The sequence below is a fragment of the Choristoneura fumiferana genome, chromosome 17 (genome assembly GCF_025370935.1).
Source record: "Choristoneura fumiferana chromosome 17, NRCan_CFum_1, whole genome shotgun sequence".
Classification (NCBI taxonomy): domain Eukaryota; kingdom Metazoa; phylum Arthropoda; class Insecta; order Lepidoptera; family Tortricidae; genus Choristoneura; species Choristoneura fumiferana.
This window is the reverse complement of record NC_133488.1, coordinates 16442974-16467311: the sequence shown is the minus strand read 5'-3', so window position 1 is coordinate 16467311 and position 24338 is coordinate 16442974. Positions and strand designations below refer to the sequence as shown.

Sequence of the window (24338 nt, the reverse complement as noted above, 5' to 3'; positions counted from 1 at the left end):
AAGTACGAAATATTCCGTCGTTGTACGTTCGACCCCAGTTTGGAACAGCGCGTTCTAGAAAGATTTGAGCTGCTTATATGCGTTTTATATAGAAGTTTAGCCCTTCTGGTGAGCATATTATGACATCTATTCAATAGTGTATAAAATATGTATTTTTCAAAGGTATTTTTGGAATTAACATTTTGTTGAATCAAATAAAAAGGGCTACTAAATTAATAACAAATAAAAATGTTTGTGGTTGCACACAAATGGCTGTCATTGTCTTGTCATGTCATGACTGTCATACTCATCTGCAAATAGTTTCTTTGGAATTTGTTATACAAAGTTTAAGTTGATTTTATAAAAGAAAAGTATCGAAAATAGTTGAAATAATCATTGGAAGTGTATCTTGATACGATAAAGAAAAGGTATGTGTAAAAGTCCGATATTAAGAAGCGTATTTGTTATTTATATACACTTGATAACATAACCTTAATCTGATTCGTATTGTTCCTTGCCTTGATGGTATTTTTCTTATAATGGGCCGATTTATTTGCGATTTCTTGTCATTTACATTGACCTATGTCCACTGGGTAGCAATATAAAAGGGTTCACATTCAGCAATTTATAACAAGTCTCATTAAAACAAATTGAGCGGCAAGGTCGTCATAGAGAAAATGGTATCGTGCTAGCGATAATATCTAATTTTCCACCTAACACATATTGTTTGGAAAAAAATATTTACGATCTTAAAATCAGTAGATAAGATAAAACTTATTTGTCACATGATGGTTTTAATTTTTTTTTTTTTATCTGGTTTTTCCTTTTCCAAGAGCAATAATTTAATTAAAATTAATAATTATGGTGTAACATGATACCATAAATTGCATTTTTAAAAGATACCTAATACAGATTTGCTTATCATACTAGTTAAGCATGTGTTTATCATTTTTCTGCTTCAAACTGGTTTTGTTTATTGTGATAATTTTCTTACACACCTAAGGAGAATAATGTGGCTGGCATGACTGATTAAAAAACTGGTTTTATCTAAACATTGATATTAATTTTTAAATTTATCCTTTACATTAAAACTAACAAATTGTTTATTTTTAGTTACATTACAAAGTTTTATTATGCTAATAATGAAAACTGAAATATCATTGAGACATGCTAAAATAATGAATGTTTGTGTTTGTTTGTTATGGTTTCATGCTTAAAGTACCTACTCCATGGATAGTCTTGGTATTTTTAACCCCCGATGCAAAAAGAGGGTGATATAAGTTTGACCGCTATGTGTGTCTGTGGCACCATAGCTCTTAAATGGGTGGACCGATTTGAATGCTTTTTTTATTTGAAATCAGGTTTTCTAGCTATGGTTCTTAGACATATTTCATTAAAATCAGTTTAGCCGTTTTTGAGATATTGAACTTTGAAGTGACCAAGTCAGGGGTTTTCCAACTTTTTGTTGGTTATGTATGGAGATAGTTTGAGATTGAGAAGGCCACAGCATTTTTTTGTTTTTACCCGTCTGCCCGAAGGAGGGCTATGTTTTTAAGTTAATGAATAATAGTTGATCAAAATATAATATTGAATATTTGCAGCATCAGATAATTTAAAATTAAACATTTTATAATGACAACTTCGGATAATTGTAACTTATTTATTTATTACCATTTCCTAAAAACTCCAAATAGTGCACCGCCTTCTCAGTAACAAGTGTACAGTCAACCGTGAAACTTTGTATCTGTTTGATGATACAATCAGAAAAAAATTCACGACAAGTCATAACCAAAATCACGAATTTAGTAGGACCTCTGACAAAATAAGTAAACTATCTTTCACATTACGGTAGTCTTATGATATGACACTCCTTAAAATGTTTGTCAGTTTCCTCAGGAGCTTATCAGTATACTAATGACATATAAACAACGTAATATCATTCAGCACATGCGTGGGAAGTGTGCAAAGATTAAACTATGTTGCCTCAAAAAAAATTCATGTTTATATGAACTTTACCACTTTTTATTTTTTTTCCTGATACGTAATTTATACAGCGTGATTCATAATATTTCTTTAAGTGGTTATTGTGTTGATTGATTGTTAAAAATTAGAAGTTAATAACACCACAACACCTCCCCATCACCTCACGTCACCTTTTTTAGGGTTCCGTAGTCAACTAGGAACCCTTATAGTTTCGCCATGTTTGTCTGTCTGTCTGTCCGCGGTTATGCTCAGAGACGAGACCGTTAGTACTAGAAAGCTTTTATTTGGCATGAATATACGTATCAGTCACGCCGACAAATTGGTAAAATAAAAAACAAAAAAAAAAAAACTTAGGTACCTCCAATAGATGTAAAGTGGGTGTGATTTTTTTTTCTCTTTGTTTTGTGGGGTATCGTTAGATATTTAAAAACCATTAGGGGGTTGCCTTAACGATTTTTCAATTCAGTCATCTGTTTGCGAAATATTGAACTTTAAAGTGCAAATTTTCGTTAAAGTCGAGCGATTGAGTCGATTATTAGTAGTAGTTTAAGAGTAAATAACAGCCTAAGGTATAAAATGTATTTACGTAAACTTGAAAGATTCCGTACACAATACGAAATCCTTAGAAAAATATTACTTGATTTTTTGCAATGGCTACGGAACCCTATCTTGTGCGTGTCCGATACGCTCTTGGCCGGTTTTTTAAATTGAGATTTTAATCTCAAAATGTAGAGCTCGCAAAGTACTATGTCTTACCATTGAGTTAAATAATCTGAAAACAATATAAAATATTTTTTATATCTTTTAAATAAGAATTAAGCCGTGGTGGCCTAGTGGTTTGACCTATCGCCTCTCAAACAGAGGGCCGTGGCTTCAAACCCCGGCTCGCACCTCTGAGTTTTTTCAAATTCATGTGCGGAATTACACAAGCTTTGCGGTGAAGGAAATCATCGTGAGGAAACCTGCACAAACCTGCGAAGCAATTCAATGGTGCGTGTGAAGTTCACAATCCGCGCTGGGCCCGCGTGGGAACTATAGCCCAAGCCCTTTTGTTCTGAGAGGAGGCCTGTGCCCAGCAGTGGGACGTATATAGGCTGGGATGATGATGATGATGATCTTTTAAATAAATGGTAACCATGGTAATTGTTCGTGATGGGGCACGTATTGCAAGGCCTAAAATTAAAATAACTAACTTTAAATAACCTATGTTCAAAATCCTTAATCTAAAAAAAAAAAAAAAACTGACTTCTAAGTTTGATATACCAACATTTGAAATACCAAATGGTCAAATTACCTAAAATTTTGCGAGCTTCTATACAATTAGAGTACTACAATTACAGTACAAGTAGAGAGCTGTTACAAAAAACCTAACATCGAAGTCTAAGGCGGGAGCTACGCTGCGCTTCGCTCCCGCCTTAGCCTTCTGAACCTAAACTATCCGAGTCGCTTCTGCCCTGGAACGTCTTGCTCGCTCGCTTCGCTCGCTCGCTATCAGCGAGGCTCCAGCTGGACTGTACCAAAGGGGAGCCCCAGGACTTAAAATAAATGTTATCGATGGGATGTCGTTATAACACCTACTTTTGGTACCTCGCTGAAAGCGAGCGAGCGGAGCGAGCGAGGAAGACGTTTCAGAGCAGAAACGACTCTGATAGATTAATTGTCTAGTTGTCAATCTACCCCCACTTGAAAAAGTCGGAGTGTTGTCATTTGAAAAAAGTAGACTTTGGTGTAACGATGGGATTCGATTTGTAGCATTCGAAATTTCGAACATGGCGGATGTAGACAATATCTAATTTTGCTATTTCTGTTTCTTTGGCTAGTTGAAGTATAATTTTGATAGTGTTTTATGCGGCGATTAACCTTAACAGTGAACAGTGATCACAAAATTCTATATTGCTCTCGTGTCTGAATTTTTTTAATGCGCAAGTTGTGTCCACGTGGGTTCTGGAATTTTACTATCAAGTTGCAAAAACTACAACTACCGTACAACGTCCCTCTCAAAGAGAGTTTACTTTGACACTGGCAAAATTGTCCTATTAATTAGGACAGAAAAGCCATATTTTAAAAGAGAAGAAGAAGAAGTGTAACGATGGTTTCGGTATTTTGACCGGTAACATACCATTTGACATTTTAAGCTTTCGGTATTTAAAATGTAAGTGAAAAAATCATTAGGTACTTATTTAGGTTTTTGGGTTTTTGAACGCAGGTTATTTAAAGTTAGTTATTTTAATTTTAGACATTGCCATTCGTAACCATTTTAAACTTTCGGTATTTTGAATATAGGTAAAAAAAACATTAGGTATTTAGATTTTAGGGATTTTGAACGTAGGTTATTTAAAGTTAGTTATTTTTATTTTAGTCCTTGCAATACGTACCCTCGTGATGACTTACTTTCAAACCGCTCTAAACTCAAAAAGTTGCTTATGTGACTAGACACGTTCTTTCCGTGGACCCGTCAATTGTTTTTTCTTTCGTTTTTCTAAGGTTAAATCACTCCAGTTAGGTAAAATGTTGGTAAGTAGTCTATTTTGACTAGGTAAGGTACCTTACCTATAGTTAAAGAGAAATAAGGGAGTCGAAATTGTATTTTCCGCCAGAACTGATGTCGCCACTTTTTCGCCTCTCTTACGTTTACTGCACATAATATGAAACGCTATAAAAGTACCTATGTAATATTCATATTGTGATAGATATACAATTAAGCATTAAGTTATTACTTTATTACTAGCAAATTTCTTTTTTTTTTGTCACAATTAAATACCCTGATGAAAGGGGGATTCCGTCAAATTAAAACTACTTACATGTTGTCTTTACTACTACTGTTACTTAAAAAAGATCGTACCATAAAATCGAATAATTTTCCGAGCGAACTTTATGGACATTATTGTAAGGCCAATTTTGCTGAAGTATTGATTTGAGTTTTTTTTCAAAGTAGTGACGATTTTAAAAAAGTATAAACAAATTATGTTGTATTAAAATACAAATAGAAAATCACTTAGAATTATGTAGGTTTTTTCATTTAAATATATCCTAGTTACCTAGGTACCGTAAAGTTGAATGGAATATGGAATATGTATGTATACTTACAGACAGGCTGTAACATTCAGATCGGTCAGTACCTATGGGAAAGTCTGAGACTATACGACATACGGAGATCTGTTCTTAGGAATCATGTCATCGATTTTAGTAACAAGAAAAACTGCATTCATAGATTAATAAAAAACTTGTACTGAAAACGGGAATCGAACCCGGATGATTTGAAAAATTAAACTTAAGTATCTACATAATTTCTATTTGGATATTGATAGTGTAGGTCACATAAGCAATAAATGTTACTATGAAACACGATATCTACAATGAATAAAATGCATTGTACTTATTTCATATTCTTTAATAATGTAAGTTTTATTTTTCAAATCGTCTAGGTTCTATTCCCGAGCTGAGTACAAGTTTTTTTTAAATGTTTGAATGCAGTTTTTCTTGTTACTAAAGTCGATGACATGGTTCCTAAGAACAGATCTTCGTATGTCGTATAGTTTCAGACTTTCCCATACTGACCGATCTGTCTGAATGTTACATCCTGTATAAAACTTTTATTAACGGAAAATAATTAAGGAAAAAAAAGGAAAATAAAGGAAAAAAGAAAAAGAAAAAGAAAGGAAAAAAGAAAAAGAAAGGAAAAAAGAAAAAGAAAGGAAATTTCACTAAACGACTAGTATTATAATTTTTTCTAATGTAAACTTGAAATTTTGCACAGGTTTTTTATGCAGTATTAATGAAATTGATGATGTAATTTTTCAGAATTCCCACTGGAATTTTTGTGTAATACCGGGATTTTGCACATGAAACTACCTTGAGACTCACTCATATTAAATATATTGACCCGGATAACTCACGTCTTAAATCGAGTTTAGCCCGACATATTTCGGGCTAATCCGTAGCCATTCCTCTTAGAAGCAACGCGACTCGGCATGTCGACCCGGCGTGACATGTCGGCCTAAACTCGATTTAAGACGTGAGTTATCCGCGCGTCAATATATTTAATACCGGGATTAACTAATAATGGTATACAAGTGTTTAGTTTTGTAACTAAGGGACTTAGCTAATACTAATTGCAGTTTATTTATATGTTTTATGTTATAGTTGTACCTTCAAAAACACTTGTTAAGAGGTGTCAAAAAATAAATTGTAATTTTTTTTTCCTCACGTATATTAATAAAATTGTAAGGTATACTCCCACTCAAACAACATAGCTGTGATTTTGTTTCGATGCTTTAGCTGCTATGGATTAGGAGAAAAACCGAGTTTGAAAAAAAAATGTTAAGGAAACATATTTTTGACATTATCTTTGTGACAGTTCAAGACAAAGGGCTGAAAGTTGGAGTGATCACTAATTATGAGGCGACAAACAATTGACATTCACCAATTCAACTATTTCTCACAGGGGCCACATGACCTTCCTTAGCCTGCTAAACCCCTTTGAAAATTTGAATTTGAAAGGGCAAAGCTGCGGGTAAAGCTTATTTATTAACATTTGATTAATTATAAGGCATTATTATTATAAGGCAATATTCTGGGATATCAAAAAAAATCAAGGTATTTTAGTTTATTTATACATAGATGAGGACTAAATGTAAGTTATTTCATTTCTTTCGTCATAATAAAGGTACTTGACCCTGATGATGTGTTGTGTTGTATCAATAACGTATGTATAATATCCTACTTGAGATAATTATTAATAATTTATGAGATTCCTCAATTCGTTGCGAGAATTTCCTTAATTTATTAATTGTTTATTTTTGTACTTGTATGCATATCCTTTCCCTACTACTTAAATAATTAAAAAATTAAAAAATCAGAAGGTTTTTATTAGTTTTTTCCCAACAAAACAATCATATTTATCATCACCGTAAGCGGTTATCGGGTTTTGCGCTCGACGCAATTCGCAAAACAAGTGCTTCCACAAATATTCCATACGCTTCTATCGCGAGTGAGCGAGATGGGTGTCGTTTCGGCGCCCTTACTTCTAATGTGGCTCGTGTCTGGCCATATGTCTTTCAAATGAGACGGCGTTCTGACGTCATTCATAGTACGTAGCTCTCAGAGAGTAGTGCTGTAGCTCGCATCACATTCTTATCGGAGGAGGCTTGTGGATATAAGGCGATAACGGTAGGCCTGGTGCACTGTATGATATCACACTCAGCGGAGGCGTGTGCGCGGTAGTCCCCAAGTGGTATTTGTTTTATTGCTCTCCTGACCTTTATCGTCAATACGATTTATATAAAAGCAACTCTGTGCAACAGTCTCTATTAGTTTCATTCCAAGAAGACGAGCAAAATGGCCCTTTACAGGTTTGAATACTTTAAAATTACATGCATTAATATCTAATAGTGATTTATTTATAATATCTATTAACCGCATGGAACAAGTACGTAAACCACAAAATAAATAAGTACTTTTATTATAACAATGTCAACATCGAAGACCACATTTTGCACACGAGTTACAACATGATAGAAAAATCGGGTGCAATTTGTTATAAAACTGGCGAGAGGTTTTTACGAACTTCATACCAAACAGCCAGTAGTGATATCATCTGAAAAAAAAAAGAAAACTAAACCAACCAACAGTCACAAGAGTAAATAGAAGCAAACTTGAACCAAAACGAAATAACGAGCCAGTATTTTATAATTTTCTTTTTAAAAATATGTATATTTTTTTGAATTTGCGGCTTGCATTAAAAACCAGTCAGCAACTGCATTAAAAAAAAAAAACACTTTTAATTCTTATTTCTTCCGCAGCATTAAGAATAATCTGCAATACGCGACCCTGAAGACCCTGTCTTTGGTTTCGATCAGCGTTATGTCTCCACAGCAGAGCGTCCAGGAGTTGTTCCGAACAGCAGACTGCGTTTGCTTCGATGTGGACTCCACTGTCATCCGGGATGAGGGCATCGACGAACTAGCGAGATTCTGCGGCAAAGGGGAAGAAGTTAAGAGATTGTGAGTACCAACACAAAGTAGACATTGAAAGTCAAAGTCAAGATATCTTTATTAAATTTAGGCTATAACAAGCACTTATGAATGTCAAAAAAATCTACCACCGGTTCGGAAAAACCTCTGTTGAGAAGATTCCGGCAAGAAACTCAACGAGGTATATTTTTTTTAAACAGATTTTCAATATTATTAAATGATATCTACATATACATCACAAGTATTTAACACAACTTTATTTTTAACATTGATCGATGGAAGCAATCCTCTAAGATGATTTTAACACACTTCGCTTAACTAATATCTGATGGTCAAAATAAAAACCCTCTCATTCGTGAAAAGGGTCAATAAACTTTTTAGTGTAGCTGGTTGCCATGGTAACGTCTCCTGGGTCACTTATTAAAAGTATGATTTTATTGGGTACAAATCAACTAAAAGTTAGGAATTGTGACAGTTTTAAGGCAATTCATTCGTGGCTTATCTCCTAAGCATGCTAGTATTATACATTGCAAACATTTTTCTAAGCAAGTGTACCACTGATGTCTTCTGAGTCACGACACTAAAAAGTTGATTGACCCAAAAACTATAGCTTTGTCGCCCACGAAATAATGGTGATATCGTTCCAATACAATACACTTCTACCTATATAAGCCTCTGCTGGAATTTGCGAGTACCTACTTTCTTTACAAATTCATAAAAAAAAACATTTTCTCTCCTTGCAGTCGGGTAAAAAAAAGAAATAGACAGTTGTTTTTTAAAGGTTTAACAAACAATGAACGACTTAATTCGTAAATAAAAAAAATGAAAAGGAACAAAAAACGCAATGAAATGTAAATGTGAATACAAAAGTGAATGGAAAAGTTTTAAATCCGGCGAACTCTCCGCCTTTGTCGGTTAACTTGATAGGAAAACCTATTACAGGATTTCAAGAGATAGGCTTGATAAGCATAATTTGTTGAGGTTTCACGGATTCATTCAAACATGTTTTTCACATCACTCTGATAACATTATCGCTATATTCGCAATGGTTTCCTTAGGAACAGTGCCTATGATAATCTATAATATCATAGTGACATTACTATTTCACGATTACGGTTACGATTTCACGTTTCTCGCAGTTAAACAAGAATTTTCTTTTTTCTTAAAGTGTAGTATCCATGCCAACTTTTCTTAACACCTGCAAGTATCAAAGTTCTAATCTTTATTGAAGTTATACGACAGAAAATTACCGCATTTATAATAAAATTTGGCATGGGTTTTGTTTCTACATCTACAATCAACAAATTGTGTATTGTTCATGTTTAACATTCGTTTTCGCTTTGGTGCATCTAACACACTAATTTGGAACAACTTAAAGAAAATAAAAAATGTGGTACCCGTCTATCTGTATTATACAATGACTAGTAGGTAGGCACTTCCAGTAGTGCAATTTTGTCCATAAGTCTAATACGTCTCCCGCATACGCCTTTATTTTATTAGGAACGCCATTACTGTGCTTATAACTGCTTGCAGTAAGTAGTTATCTGAATTATTTAAAAGTGCTTATCAGATCTAATCACTTACCTAATAATAATGATAGTGTCCTACGATTCACCCAACTCCAAGTTCCACCCAACATCTTTTTTTTATTTGAAACTGGTCAAGCCAAGTTAACGTCCAAAATTCGCGAGAAAACCGGTAACAAGTACCTAAACCTGTTTCACTTACGTTACTTAACAGTTGTCGAAACATCGAAAAAACTTTTTTTGCGTAACATCTAAACCAGGTTTAAAGTAAATCGGATTTTCAATGAATTGTAATCGTTATTATGATCTTATTTCCTATAAATCGATAAGATTTCGCCAATGGTTATGAGAAGATAAGTAACCATGCGTTTGAGGCCTTGAAATTAGTTTCGGTTTTGCATTAATAGGTATAATTTCAGTTCAACTTAAGTAAAAAAGCCAATGAGATTACAAGATTTATGAAAGCATGCTTTTCTTGACGATAACGTCCACAAGTTACATAGATTTTTCTTCTCTTTCGCACGAAAATTAAGGTGATTTGATGGTTTTGACCGCGCGGTTAAACGTCATTACCATCCCATGTTTATTAGCAAGCGGAAGAACAAGTCGCAAGATTTTAGATCTCGCTAGATTAAGCATTGGTATTCTCTATAGTTTTCATAAAAAAATACCCTGAGCATCATCTCTTTTGTAATATTGGCCGAAATGGTAATGAGGAAAAACTTAAAATTTATATACGGTCTATGGTGTATGCCGTATGGTCTTCATATTATGGTCTATCAATTTCGCTGGAGAATTGTATATTTTAGATAGTATGTCCTTTACAGAACGGCAGAAGCTATGGGCGGTAGCATGACTTTCCAAGAAGCTTTGAAGAAGAGATTAGACATCATCAGACCGAGCGTTAACCAAATACAAGAGTTCCTACGTACTTTCCCGATACATCTTACACCTGGAGTCTCGTAAGTACCTATTGAACCCATAGTGCATTTCCCTAGTTATCAGAAATGGTGGTTTTTCTGTAGCCGAAATTGTATTAAACCCATGTATGTATATACTTAATCATAATCACAACATCGATCAGCGCAGAAATCGATACCTTTGTTAAACTGTGCTGTGAACTTATACGGAAGCGGTTGTTAATAGTAAGTGCAAAGAGACAAACGAAAAGCTGTCATTCATATGACAATGGTCTAGACTAGAAGAATACCTAACTTAGTATGTTGTAATTTACTAAAGATGATTTCTTAAACAATAGAAAGAATATGTGTACATAATTCTGTCTCTATGTACATTTTACATCATTTTTCATGGCGAAAACAAGAGCCAAAGCATTGTCTATTGTTTTGATCATCATGACTTAGTTACCAACGTCAACCAAAATGTATAAATAGTTTTTAACAACACGTCGCGTCACTATTACGTGTAAAATCAGCCCGAGGATTAGGGTTCGTTGAAGAAAAAACCTGTGGGCAAAATATTTGTCTCTGTGATTTACGAATATCGACAGTACCTAAACAAATGTCTCTTTTTTGAATTCCTTTAAATTATTAAACACTGAATGAATTGCCATCAGTAATATTTACGAATCATTATGCAACACGAAATTCTGTGAATCAATCATACTAATTTGTGAGTTAATTGATATTCATTCCGATTCTGCCTTGGTAAGGCATAATTAATTATTGTCAATTTTACCGAAAGTGACTAAATGTAACCACACGATGTAACATTGGTCATATTCATTTTCAATAGGATGTAAAACGAAAGAGGCCACGAGAAGGCCTGCAGGGCTAGGTACTACGAAATTCGAAAATCGTCGTTTGGTCCCTCTGACACTTATACTATTTAGTACGAGAGCGAGAGGGACGGTACGATACGAACTTCAATTTTCTAACTTCGGAGTAAGCCCTCTGGTCTTTCTTTAGTAGAATACCTTTAATAGAGTTGACCTGGGAGGGCAAATATGCCGCATCTGACAGAAACAATTCCTTTTTACCGATTCAAACTTATCCATTTCCTCGGAATTATCATCTCGCGACGATAGCCGAGGCCAAAGTAAATACAATCAGCTCTTACAAACGCACAGATACAGAATAATAACCGGTTATCTCCGGTGTATTCGGTTTATCACGTTGTTTATCGACCTCTTAAATGGCGCGATGCATGGCAACTGTTTTTTTAAACTTCCTAAAGTATAAGGGTTCTGTACAGTTACCCATAGGGTTCCGTAAGGATGAAGCCTCAAGAATATAAACCAGGACTATCAAGAACATAAAACACTAGCGTACTAAGAAGTTTGAAGCTGTTCCATATACATGCTCCATCTTCTCTGGTGCAGACTATACTTATAACGATGTAGGCAAACTTTGGTTTGTTACATACAAATATCTGTTATTAGAAATGTTAAAAAAGTAAAATCCAACAAGAAAAAAATATATGACCTAGTGTATGTAAAGTCGCTGGTCATGAAACCGTAATGGGCATTTCCTGTTGTCCTAGAATTATAATATTTGGTGTTACTACAGTTCTGTTGCATAAATATACATATGACTAATATACTTAAGGCCTTCTAAGGAGTTTCTTTATGTTTATGGATTGGTTGTCACTCCTTTATCTTGACAGGCCTTGGTCTATGAAACCACAGTTAAATATAGAAGTATACTTCCTTCTCATAGAGCAATAAATAAACAAATGACGATTAAATTATTCGTTCTACACCACTCGCGTGCTAGCTGATTATAAAACATGATTTAAACGATACCAATGGATACTAATTTGTGCTAATTTAAAACACATTGATTGAATAAATTGAAAGTTCATGTGCACTAAAGCTTACTTTAGTCTTAGATTACTTTAGTGCTATATTGACGACTGCTCAACCTAGGGCCTAGTGGTTAGATAACGTGATTTACAAAGCTAGAGGTCTCGGCTCGGGTTCGATCGGATCGATCGGTTTAGGACTTAGAAGTAATATGTTTAGGATATACAAATTAGACACATAAATAGTTTATATCCTGGATTAACAATAGATTAGGTACTTTTAGTCCCTGGAAATTGCATAGTTCCCACGTGATAGCGATAAAAGAATTGTTCGTAGGCAATGTTACAAGGGTTACATATTTGAATATCGAAAGTTAAAATACCTACGGGTAAAATGTCGATGTTCAAAATATCAAAAATTAAAATATCGACTGTATCGAAATAAAGAAAATTAAAATAACGAAAGTTTATATTAGCGAATGGTTAGATAACCTACGTCTAATTTATCGAAAATATATTTATCTACAAAAGTGACATCGAAAGATCCAAAATATCTAAAATATCGAAGTACAGAGTATCGAATATCCTATGTATGAACTATCACGTGACAGGGTCGACGGAGCTCCGCTTCGCGGAGCTCCTATTCCGCTCAGTTGAGGCGCTTCGCGCCTTGACGCAATACTAACCTAACCTAACCTATTGAACATGAATTACCTAAAATATTTGGTTCGGTTAGGTTGGAACTGTGACCACAACATCGATTAAAAATGACTAGATTATGTAAAATAAATGGTTTTAAGAGGAAGGAGCAATAAATAAAGCAGATTTGTATGTACGATATTTTAATTTTCGACATTCAAATATGTTGACATTTACAACTTAGATTAATATTGGCTATCGATATTTTTACTCATTCGTTATTTTAATCAATCGACATTTCAATCTTAGACATTTTGAACATAGGTATAACAACTTTCGATATTGTGATACAATCGATATTTTAAATTTCGATATTTCGAACATCGACATTTTAACCGTAGGTATTTTAATTTTCGATATTCAAATATGTAACAGGTTCAAGGTGTCTTTAAATTGGGTTAGTTAAACAAACTGAACACTCCTGGAAATAATTTTACTAAGTAGTTCTTTATTTATTGTGGTGGCCAAAAGTTTTCCTACACTGGAGCACAAAAGTATATCGAATGAAAGGCATGACAGACAGCACTTAAGAGTCAAAAATTTGATGTAAAACCTTTTTAAAGCGTTCAGTCAAATTAGCTCAATAACCTGCTGCAATATTCTGGAACAATTTCAAGACATCTTGTATAAATATAAATATATCTGTCCGCTCCAAGTGCACATAATACAAGCTTTACTTAGTCTGCTACTAGGTCAATTGGTGTCAATTGTCCCATGATATTTATTGCCGTATGTAGTCTTAAAGTCTAAAGTGCCCCAAGCATATTTATTTCGTGTACCTACTCTAATGACGAAATGCTATAGTCAAAGTTCTTTTTTTTTTTCAGGCAATTAGTCAAAACACTTCAAGAGAGAGGTGTCACTGTCTACCTAGTCTCAGGAGGTTTCAGAAGTCTAATAGAACCAGTGGCGCAAGAACTAGGAATTCCAGCTACGCATATTTACGCGAATAGACTCAAATTTTTCTTCAATGGTGAGTAGCAATAACATAATTTTATAATCTTATAAGCTTTCGTGTTTTTCACTCATAACTAAATACTAAAAGAGGACTTATCACGTTAGTATTTTTTTTTATTCGACTGGATGGCAAACGAGCAAGTGGGTCTCCTGATGGTAAGAGATCACCACCGCCCATAGACACCTGCAACACCAGGGGTATTGCAGATGCGTTGCCAACCTAGAGGCCTAAGATGGGACACCTCAAGTGCCAGTAATTTCACCGGCTGTCTTACTCTCCTCGTCGAAACAAAACAGTGCAAGCACTAATAATAATATAATTTACTTCGACGTTTCGACCACATTGCAGTAGTTGCATGAGTCTACTCGTGACTAAATACTACAACGGGACTTCCCGTTGTAGTATTTAACTATGACATAATTTTTGATATGAGTTGGTGAGGTAATCAGAATATACTTAAGAAGGGAAAGCTATATGTACTGAGACAGCGTTCGTATTGCCTCATCGTGTTAGGTTAGACCTACCCTATTTTAACCTTGCATACCTACTTTTGATAATGATTATCGCCCAAAATCAAAGGTATCGATGGACTAATAAATCACCTACCGAAGTTCTCCAACATTCCTTAAAATTTACACCAGATTATCTTTGAAGGTTTTTGGCAGATAAAAAGTAATGCAACTACTAATTGTGATCAATGCAAGTGCAATGCGGTTTAAATGGCGGCGCATTGAAGAACTTTTTTAAAATAAATGTTTTGATACTCTCTTAGCAAGTAAAACAACTGTTTCCTAACTGGTCATTGTGACAAGGTTACAACAACAGAGAGATGGAATTAAACCGTTTCAATGCTATTCAAGTATTTATGAACTGAAACAATCGAAATTAGGTCAAAGAGATACCGAGACATGCGTTTAATGATACCAAGCTCAATGCATCAAGCACAAGATTTTATTAAAGACACCGCGCATTTAAATCAGATAATATTGCAATCAGAAAACAAAGGATATTTTCTACGCAGCAGTATATGAACGTAAACATATTATTCTGCTGCGCCATCAAGTCAATTACTAGTCAGAAAAATCTTGATGTGTTATCGGTATTACCTTCTCTACTTGTTTACTAAGTAGTTGTTATTTATTGGCACGCAGCAATCTCTCATTCTAGTTTCCTATAAGGCAACTGGATCGGTTTTTCCCGAGTGCTTTCTAGATCACTTTGCATATACATTTACGTTTTAATGTAGGTAAGTGATAGATAGAAAACGCATGACTTTTTCACATCATATTCCCTAAATCCTTAAGAAAATTGAGAAAGGAAGAAAGGGATACTTTATAGGTTTCTTATACCCTTGCAATGCAAACTGTTTATTTTGTAACACGGCACGTATAGGCAGTATGACAGCATCAGATATATTGACAATCTGAAATAGTAATGTAGTTAGTAACGCAATAAGATAACATTTCATCGAAAACAGATACGTACATAATTATTGAATTGAGCTCGTATCAGTCACGCCTCCGTTGTTTTTCTATCCGTAAGTGCGTCACTATTGGGGCTATTTTAATACTGTTTTGCCTTTTATTCTGAGTTATCAGTCATTAGTCTGTTGGATCTGTTTCATCACTTGGTGAAATTACTTGCGTGATCAACACTGCCAATGTTAGTGGTAGAGATTTGGATGGTTTGCTCATCACATCACATTGTACTTGCCCAACAGAATAAGGATGATTCATTGGATGATTGTCGAGTTCGAAACGCGTCAGTGTAGTGTGGTGGTGGTGATAGATGGGTTTGTGTGATTTCTGTGTGTTCTTACAGTGTGGAGGTGGAGGAACTGCATGAACACGCATATCTTGCATAATCGTAGCTATCATAATAAGGTCGCTGGTGAGCAATGTAATTGTTTTAGTTCATTAGAATAAGGATGAACCTTGGTAGAAATAAGGTGGAATAAATAAGGATCTGCTGTGAGTCAATGAATTTAAAGATGGTACGTTTTGGAGTTTGTCTTCTAGAGAAATTTAATTTACAGAAGTAATGCCAAAAGTTGCATGGTGTTTTTGCCCCGTTTGCTTTGGATGAGTTTACTATAACTATACAAGCATATTGACCCGTTTTCATTTAGATTAAACAAAGTTCTGAAAGTTGAAAGATACCTATATGCAAGAACATACCTATATTATTAATATTATTATTATCACCTATTTTGTTTTTTTATTCACGGTAAATGTCTCATGAAATGCATAAAAAATTAAAACCTACCAAATATTGACGACGGAGAATTCCTGTCCTTGCTTCTCTTCAGAAGTCAATGTGTCAGTGACAGGAACCATGACTCTTCCGCAACAAAGTGCCTTATTGCACTAGTTTAAAGTTCATTACTGGTTGCTGTTCCGTTGTTTTTCATTCCCGTGGGTGTGTTTGTATTAAGTGGTTTCAACTTTGCCCTTTGCATCACGTCATAATATGTATTTGTATGTAAATGTAACCTATTTTTGAGTTACGCTGCTTTGTCACCTAGGAACTGAAATATAATAAAATCGACAGGACCACTAGCATTTTTAGGGTTCCATAGCCAAAATGGCAAAAACAGAACCCTTATAGTTTCGCCATGTCTGTCGGTCTGTCTGTCCGTCCGCGGCTTTGCTCAGGCACTATCAATGCTAGAAAGCTGTAAATTTTGCACGAATATGGCATAATAAAAAATTAAATTTTTTTTAGAGTACCTCCCATAGACGTAAAGTGAGGTGATTTTTTTTTCTCATCCAACCTTGTAGTGTGGGGTATAGTTGGATAGGTCTTTTAAAACCTTTAGAGGGTTGCGAAAACGATTTTTCGATTCAGTGATTTCTTTACAAAATATTCAACTTTAAAGTGCAAATTTTCATTAAAATCGAGCGTCCCCCCCTCTAAAATCTAATGGGTGGGTGGAAAAAATTGAAAAAATTCAGGATGGTAATAAGTATATCAAACTTACGAGGAAAACTATTACGAGGAGAATTATTAGTAGTTTAAGAGAAGTATAAAATATACCTAAACTTGGAATATTCCTTACAAAATACGAAATCCTTAGAAAAATATTACTTAGTTTTTTTCGTAATTGCTACGGAACCCTATTTCGGGCGTGTCCGACACGCTCTTTTTAATATTATTAGTTGAATTAACGGCGTGAAGATCAAGAGGAGAGCCTTATTGCCTTTATTCCAGGCTAGTAACAAAAATAAAATTAAATAAAGGACACTATATTTTGATTGAAAAAGTTCGCACTCATCGAAATGAATTATTGCAGCTGTATCGTTGCATGTGTTACAAGTTTCTGATATGAATTTCTGTTCGAGAAGTCTACGCTGGCTAGATCAGTTATTTAGTTCATACGTGAATAAATACATAGTTGAATTATTAACAATAATATTGCTACAACGCAACTTCAACGCATGTTGAGTGTTGCCTGTTGTGGTCGTTGATTGGCAAAGTTGGTTTAGTTCATAAATAATAACCTCCACAAAGTAACGTCTGACTGTAGAAGTGTGATAGTTGATATTTGACATTTACAATTAATCTCCAGTCTCAGGGTTATCAACAAGTATAAGTTTTATCCAGTAATAGCAACGCTGGGTATGTCTAGTTTCCTACTCCTGTCACATTCTTATCTTGACGGAACTAGAAACATATCGTGTGCTATTATTAAGGCAAATCTAACGGTGTTCTGATCCATTACGATTTGAAAGGAAATAAAATGACACATTTTGAAAGTTCCGCGTAATGTTTGAACAATTTTGCGGTCATCCTTTTGATTTGAGACTGCTCTGTGTGCCACAAACGCACTTGTGCATATTTTTTAACGCCCGCTAATACATGTGTGTACGAAAAAAACAAACATCTTTAGAGAGAATGAATGCATTTATTGTAGGCAACTTCGTTCTTAATTGTAGAAGTAATATTCTCTCATTTTGGCTAAACACGAAGCTTTCTTCTAGTTAATGTTGTTACGTCGCATTATAACTGCATTCATGTGGAAAGAGACGCCGTAGCAGCGAACAACATGCAACCTTCCAGAATAATGTCTTAGCCACGAAGGCAAGCCCTGTTTTTTTTTATCCAATTGTAAGGCATCTTCTTTTCGACCAGGCCAGTAAACTGTCAAGCATACTATCAAATTACTCGTTTAATCGCACTTCAGTATATTACCATAGTGTCGTCACGTCATTATACTGTGGTATCACTTAACCTTACAGTTTATTTCGGCGTCGTTCAAAGCAGTATATTCAGTTGCTTTAAAGATAAGCCGGCCATTTCTCTCAACTTGCGACCATGTGGCGTGGTCAGAGGTTTAGGAGATGTCATCATTGTTTGATTATAATTTAGTAATCGGTCGTGTTATCTTTGCCTGTTTACACGTAAAGTCGGACAGTAAGAGTGTGGTCATAATGACATAACTTTTAACACATAACTTTTTATTTTTACCTATATCATGACTGCCTTTAATGATCTATTTTATTTATTTATTTTTATTCGACTGGATGGCAAACGAGCAAGTGGGTCTCCTGATGGTAAGAGATCATCACCGCCCATAAACATCTGCAACGGTGCCTGGGTATTGCAGATGCGTTGCCAACCTAGAGGCCTAAGATGGGATACCTCAAGTGCTAGTAATTTCACCGGCTGTCTTACTCTCCACGCTGAAACACAACAGTGCAAGCACTGCTGCTTCACGGCAGGATTAGCGAGCATGATCTCCCGATATTTCGACTCAATTGCATATCACGATCACTGATAGATCCGCGAATATTAGGAGCTTCTTAAAGGTGTAGCTATTCTTAGCGCCATCTAATGAGCAAACATAGAAACTCCTAAACTCTTTCTTAATCATACATCGCGCCATCGAAGTTTCTTAACTCGGACGTATATACAACTTCCGATGCTTTTCCGTCGGAATTCGCCCCCCCCCCCCCCCGCAGGCATCTCATGCTCAACGCGCTCCTGGCGGCGATGCCGGAGTGTGACATATTTGCGGGGCGTTGGGCTACAGTGAGTCGTCACTCGTCAGTGCCTGGCCTTTTGTGAGATGATGGATTACAGGCCAACCAGTGTTCCTACCTGATGTTTTTGATCCTTATTTTTGAGATCTCTCTATTTGTAGTCTCCCACTCCCACCACTAAAGTCTAAATCATGGTCTACATCCCGTAATAAACATGTCGACTTAATGTAATTAACCGCGAATGATTAAATACTGTTATTCATTGCACACATATTACTACTAGCATCTTTAATCACACTATCTTTGAGTTTATTAAATTAAGATACTCGTAGGTTGGGGAGCGTACATACGCCAATAAACTAACAGTGAACCCAGTGGCTTAGGGGGTTATTCTAATTGCTGTAATATCTTTAGATTACCTGCGAAACACCTATATAGGGGCTATATATAGGGGATAGGGGCAGGCGCTTATACGACGAATACGAATATCTGTACTTTAGTTATGAATGTTAGAAGTATAAGTATAAAAAAATATATTTTTCCTTTGTCATAACCATAGCAGCCTTCGCTTGGTTTGGGACTAAGTCATTATCGTCATCATCTCAGCCGAAAGACGTCCACAGCTGGACATAGGCCTCCCCCAAGGCTCTCCACTCAGACCGGTCTTGTGCTTTCCGCAACCACCGCGATCCTGCGATCTTAATCAGGTCGTCGCTCCATCTTGTTGAAGGCCTACTGACAGCTCGGACTAAGTCAATTGGAGTAAATAGTCCTATGAGAACATTTTTAGATCCGAATTCAAAATTTACTCTCACTGCTAACTTAAACAATGATTTCTTTGTAGTCGTAAAATTTGGAGAATTTCAGCCCGATAAATATTGTATACCTCCAGCGAATGCTCATATTTATTGCCGACTGCCAGTGTGTATGGTTCTATAATCGATATGTTATCTGTCATGAGATGAATGCATGACTGCTGACGATCGGCCGACGAAGCTTGCGTTTGTAAACGATATGGTGACCTTTTCGTCGAATTGACCTGTGAAATGAGATTGATTTGTTGTATCTGGATGCGTATAAGTAATACCTGGGGAAAGACCTATGACATTGCAGTCTCTGATAGACCCTATTTTATTTAATAGTTTAGATTACAATGAGTTTGGGTGTTTTTGAGAAAATCATCGTTGCACGTTTTATAAATTTTATAATGCGTGTTAAATAAAGAAAATAATTTGATCTTTTTTTAGGGCTATTCAAGGTCATAGTGAATAGGCTGTTTGAACCAGTGACCCCCATCTTAAACCTAATTTGGGGTGACATTATTTACTCGCACGGACAATACCGACATGGAAATACCGGCCCGATATTTCGTGTACACGCCCATACAAACTGGTGTCAAACTGGCAAGAGTTTCTATGGGTGTGTGCACGAAATATCAGGCCGGTATTTCCATGTCGGTATTGTACGGCCGGTAAATAGTGTCACCCCTCCTTTGCACTTACCATCCATCAGGTACAGAAGTAGGAGATGCAAAACAATGGATCTGTTCTTGTCGCTATTTAACTGGTCAGTTAAAAAAATAGTTTATGGTGTAGCAGTCTCAAGTAGAGATGAAACGGATAGTGGTTTGGCCGGATACCGGATATTCGGCGGGACCGTTGGCCGGATAGCCGGATATTCGGCCTAGTTTTACGTACAATTAAATTAAGCTAATTCGAACATGCGTATGACACGCCGTGCAGGTTGCAACTTGTAGGGTAGAACTAATTAACTTAGGGGCTGTTTCACCATCCATTGGTTAATTTTAACTGACGGATAAATATGATGTCGTTTCCGTTTGTTTTGTTTAAATAGACGCGAGACGGTATCACATTTATCCGTCAGTTAAAATTAATCAATGGGTGGTGAAACAGCCCCCTTTGAATAATAAACTGATGTCAGTAATTGATAAATTCATAAATAAATACCATTTTTAATCATAACTATAAGTTTTCTACCATCCGGTATCCGGCCGGATAGTACGCAACTATCCGGTATTTGGCCGAATAGTAAAATAGTGGCCGGATAGGCCGGATACCGGATACTGTCCTGTTGCATCTCTAGTCTCAACCAGTCATCGTGTTATCAAAACCTCTTTAATTGAATTACGGAAATAACGACGTGACGACTACTAGAGCTCGGGAGGTGACTGATTATCTTTTTCGAATTATAATTTAGGTTTCTCTTTTTTTTGGCTTCAATACCTGTCTGAAAGAAATGACCATTTTATTTTTTGTCTGCCTGGCCGTCAATCAATAATTTTTAATTTAATAGCCCGAGTTGAAATTTGGTATACTTACCTAATGCATTTCTGTAACCCTAATGTACTTAGAGCTATAAATATGTTAATTTTTAATTTTTAAGGTGTTTCAAGTACTTTTTGAAAACAAAATAAAACCTAAAAGTTACTTTAATAATTGTCGAAATTTTACCTACGTACTAGGTAAATCTATGAGAGATCTATGGTCTTCAAATAACTTAGTTAAAGCTCTCAATAACAGGCGTACATGGGGATCCCTCTTGTCTTGTCTCTTGCACTTGGCCAATTTTCTATCGCGGCTATGCTTATATCTGTCTCGAACTGATAGCGGCGCTTGCGCACGTTGTCTCCACAGAGAATCTTTATCTGCTTTTATAACAAGACTGTCCATGAGTCGAGTAGACTAAAAGACAATTTTATTTCAATTCAAGGTCATTAATTAGACCAGCGGTTACTTCTGGGATTTATGATCTATAACCTAACCAACTAAGAAAAGTTTAACAACTTCGGACATTGTCATTTCAAAGTTCAAAAACGAAAAAAACACATTGAATCAATTAATATTGATTATATATGTGCCAAGAAAAAAATACAGCATTACACCTAAAAAACCAACGCGCTGTAACATTTAAATTATAAACAAAAAACATACTTACAAAAATCTTTGTTGCTACCCTAAAATGGAACATCACACCCTCCGGTCAGAAGTCGAAGCGCAGGAACATCTGCTGGTGTAACAACGAAACATAGCTAAGAATCAACGCAAGAAAACTCGCTTTCACGTAAAAAATCGCATCGAAATCGGTCCATGTCACTTTGTCACACCGAGTGGCAGCGATAAGGTACGAAAGTGTAAACATATCTTGCCCTCGACTGTAAATTTGTCAGATATTCTTTCCTGATTTGCGCCTTATAGTAGTACATAGGAATGAAGAATTGTCACCTACCTTAAAGGCCGGCGACTCTACTGGTGTTGCAGCATTGTCCTGGGCGACTGTAATCGCTTCATCAGGCGATCCGCTTCCTGATCGTTTGCCCCTTTACATAAAAAAAAATAATGAAGAATAAGGGATATAGAATGATAAAGTTGGGAAGCTGCCCAAGACTCCTTTTCCGTAACTGTACTACATTATAAGACGTGACAGGAAAATCGAGAACAATCATAAACTTAGGCCTTACTGTAGACAATAACACACTTGCAATCACAATCGTTTTCACCACATCTTTTTGTTACACGGTATAAGAATGAATGCGATCGCGAACATCAAAGCGTTAGACACTGGCCTCTGGCCTTAATTTCTCATCAGTCAATGAGACTTCTGCACAATCTTTTTCCTCTGGTCACATTTTTCACCAACTATGTTCTTTTGTCGCAGGTGAATATGCTGGCTTTGACGAGACCGAGCCGACGTCCAGATCCGGTGGCAAAGGTCTGGTGATCCGAAGACTGAAAGAACAGCACAGCTACCAGCGAGTCGTCATGATTGGAGACGGCGCCACTGATGCTGAGGCGAGCCCACCCGCTGATGGCTTTATTGGTAAGCTTTACTTGAAATTATATTCAGTCAAATTGACTTACCGACGAAATGATAAGCAGGAGCTTCCCAAAGCGAAACTAGAATATTTCTGTAGCTGCTGAGCAAATTTTTTGGTTGTGGATGATAAATGTTTTTATAAATTGGTCATTGTTCAAAGTTTACCGCATCAAAGGCGTGATTTAATCTTATACATCTATGAAAAACCTTAACAGGGGTGTTCAGTCCAGCGAACCGCTAACTACGAGTATCTTCTGAAACATTCTAGAGTTATTTTAAAACATCTTGTATACTTTATGTTTGAGCACGCGCAACTTTTTACAGAGCTTTTTTTTCTATTTTGAGAGGAAAGAAAACGAGCAAGTGGGTTATCTGATGCGAAATGATCACCACCATCCATGAGTACCAACTACTCAAGAAGTCATTGGTCCGTTGCCGGCCTTTTAAGAAAGTATAAGCCCTTTTCTTGAAAGCCCCAATGTCATAGAGTAGTCGGATTTTGATGATTATCTTTTATCGGATCGAGTAGTTTTCAAAACTGGATCCATTTAAAATGTACCCATTAAGTTCTTAAAATAGGGTGCTTTTTGTTGGAACTACTTCTTTGATAGCATGCTTGCCAGCACTGACTGTAACGCCAGTACCATGATAAGTTGACACTGCTTCGTGAAAATCTATCACAACATTATCCTTATTTGTTTGTCCTCTACTGTCTTTATCGTGTCACGAACAAATGTCTACTTTCTTGCTTAATTTGCACCTTTTTTGTGTGTTTCTGTGACAATATTAATTTGTGTTTTTCTATCATAGGTTTTGGCGGTAACGTCCTGAGGGAAGAAGTCAAAAAGAGGGCATCTTGGTACGTCACGGACTTCCAAGAGCTGATCACGTCACTTACTCTTCAAACCAAGTGAAACTCGAATAGTTTAAACCTTAATTATTACACAGTTGAAACCAGCGTCGAAAATAACTGCTCATATCGTTCCTTGTCGCTTTACGACCATGCACATAATGTTATACAAGAGCGAGCAATGTGTTAGTTCGATAAAGTACAAAAACGTTCAGTTACTTTTAACGCTGCCTACAGGGTGAAATGTAAATTGTATCAGCTAGGCAACTTTTCTTTGAGTAAAATTACACAGACTTGTATACGCAAGCACTAGCGCTAATTTGGGTTATATTGCGTAACTCTTAACGTTTACGGTTTTTTTCTTTTCTCTCATGCTCCCCCTTGACTCTACGCGCTCCCTAGGGAAACCCCCATATTTTGGGAACCCTTGCTGTATACAAATAAACAAAAGTATACAAACTGTATACAAAATTTCACACTGTATCCCTTTGATTTTGGGGTCTCGACATTTAAAGTCATGTTTTCACTAAGAAATATGTTCAACTGCAATTTTAGCTCCTATTTTATGAAAGTGACAATAATCGTATTGTGAAAGCATCAGCATTGTAATTTTTTGTATGAAATAGGGTTGTATGTTGGGTATAATGTTACTTTTCAGTATTTATTACCTGCCATAGCATTTTGATAGCACGGCCTCAATTCTAAGGGCTAATTTTGATTGTGCATTTACGTAGTAGTTTCATACATGTGATGGTACTTTGAGTACAAAAGTTGAATGCTTTATTTGTATAC

At 35.9% G+C, this 24338-nt stretch overlaps 1 protein-coding gene across 2 annotated transcripts; it reads left to right on the top strand.

Annotated features, from left to right (window-relative positions):
• Window positions 1-259: 259 nt before the first annotated feature.
• On the top strand, window positions 260-24332 carry aay (phosphoserine phosphatase; the record flags this gene model as incomplete). Of its 2 annotated transcripts, none has more annotated exon segments than XM_074100007.1 (6): window positions 260-407; window positions 7764-7964; window positions 10288-10422; window positions 13750-13895; window positions 22538-22699; window positions 23507-24332. In XM_074100007.1, coding segments are annotated over 5 exon segments (687 nt in total). In that variant the 5' UTR covers window positions 260-407; window positions 7764-7824.
• Window positions 24333-24338: the final 6 nt, after the last annotated feature.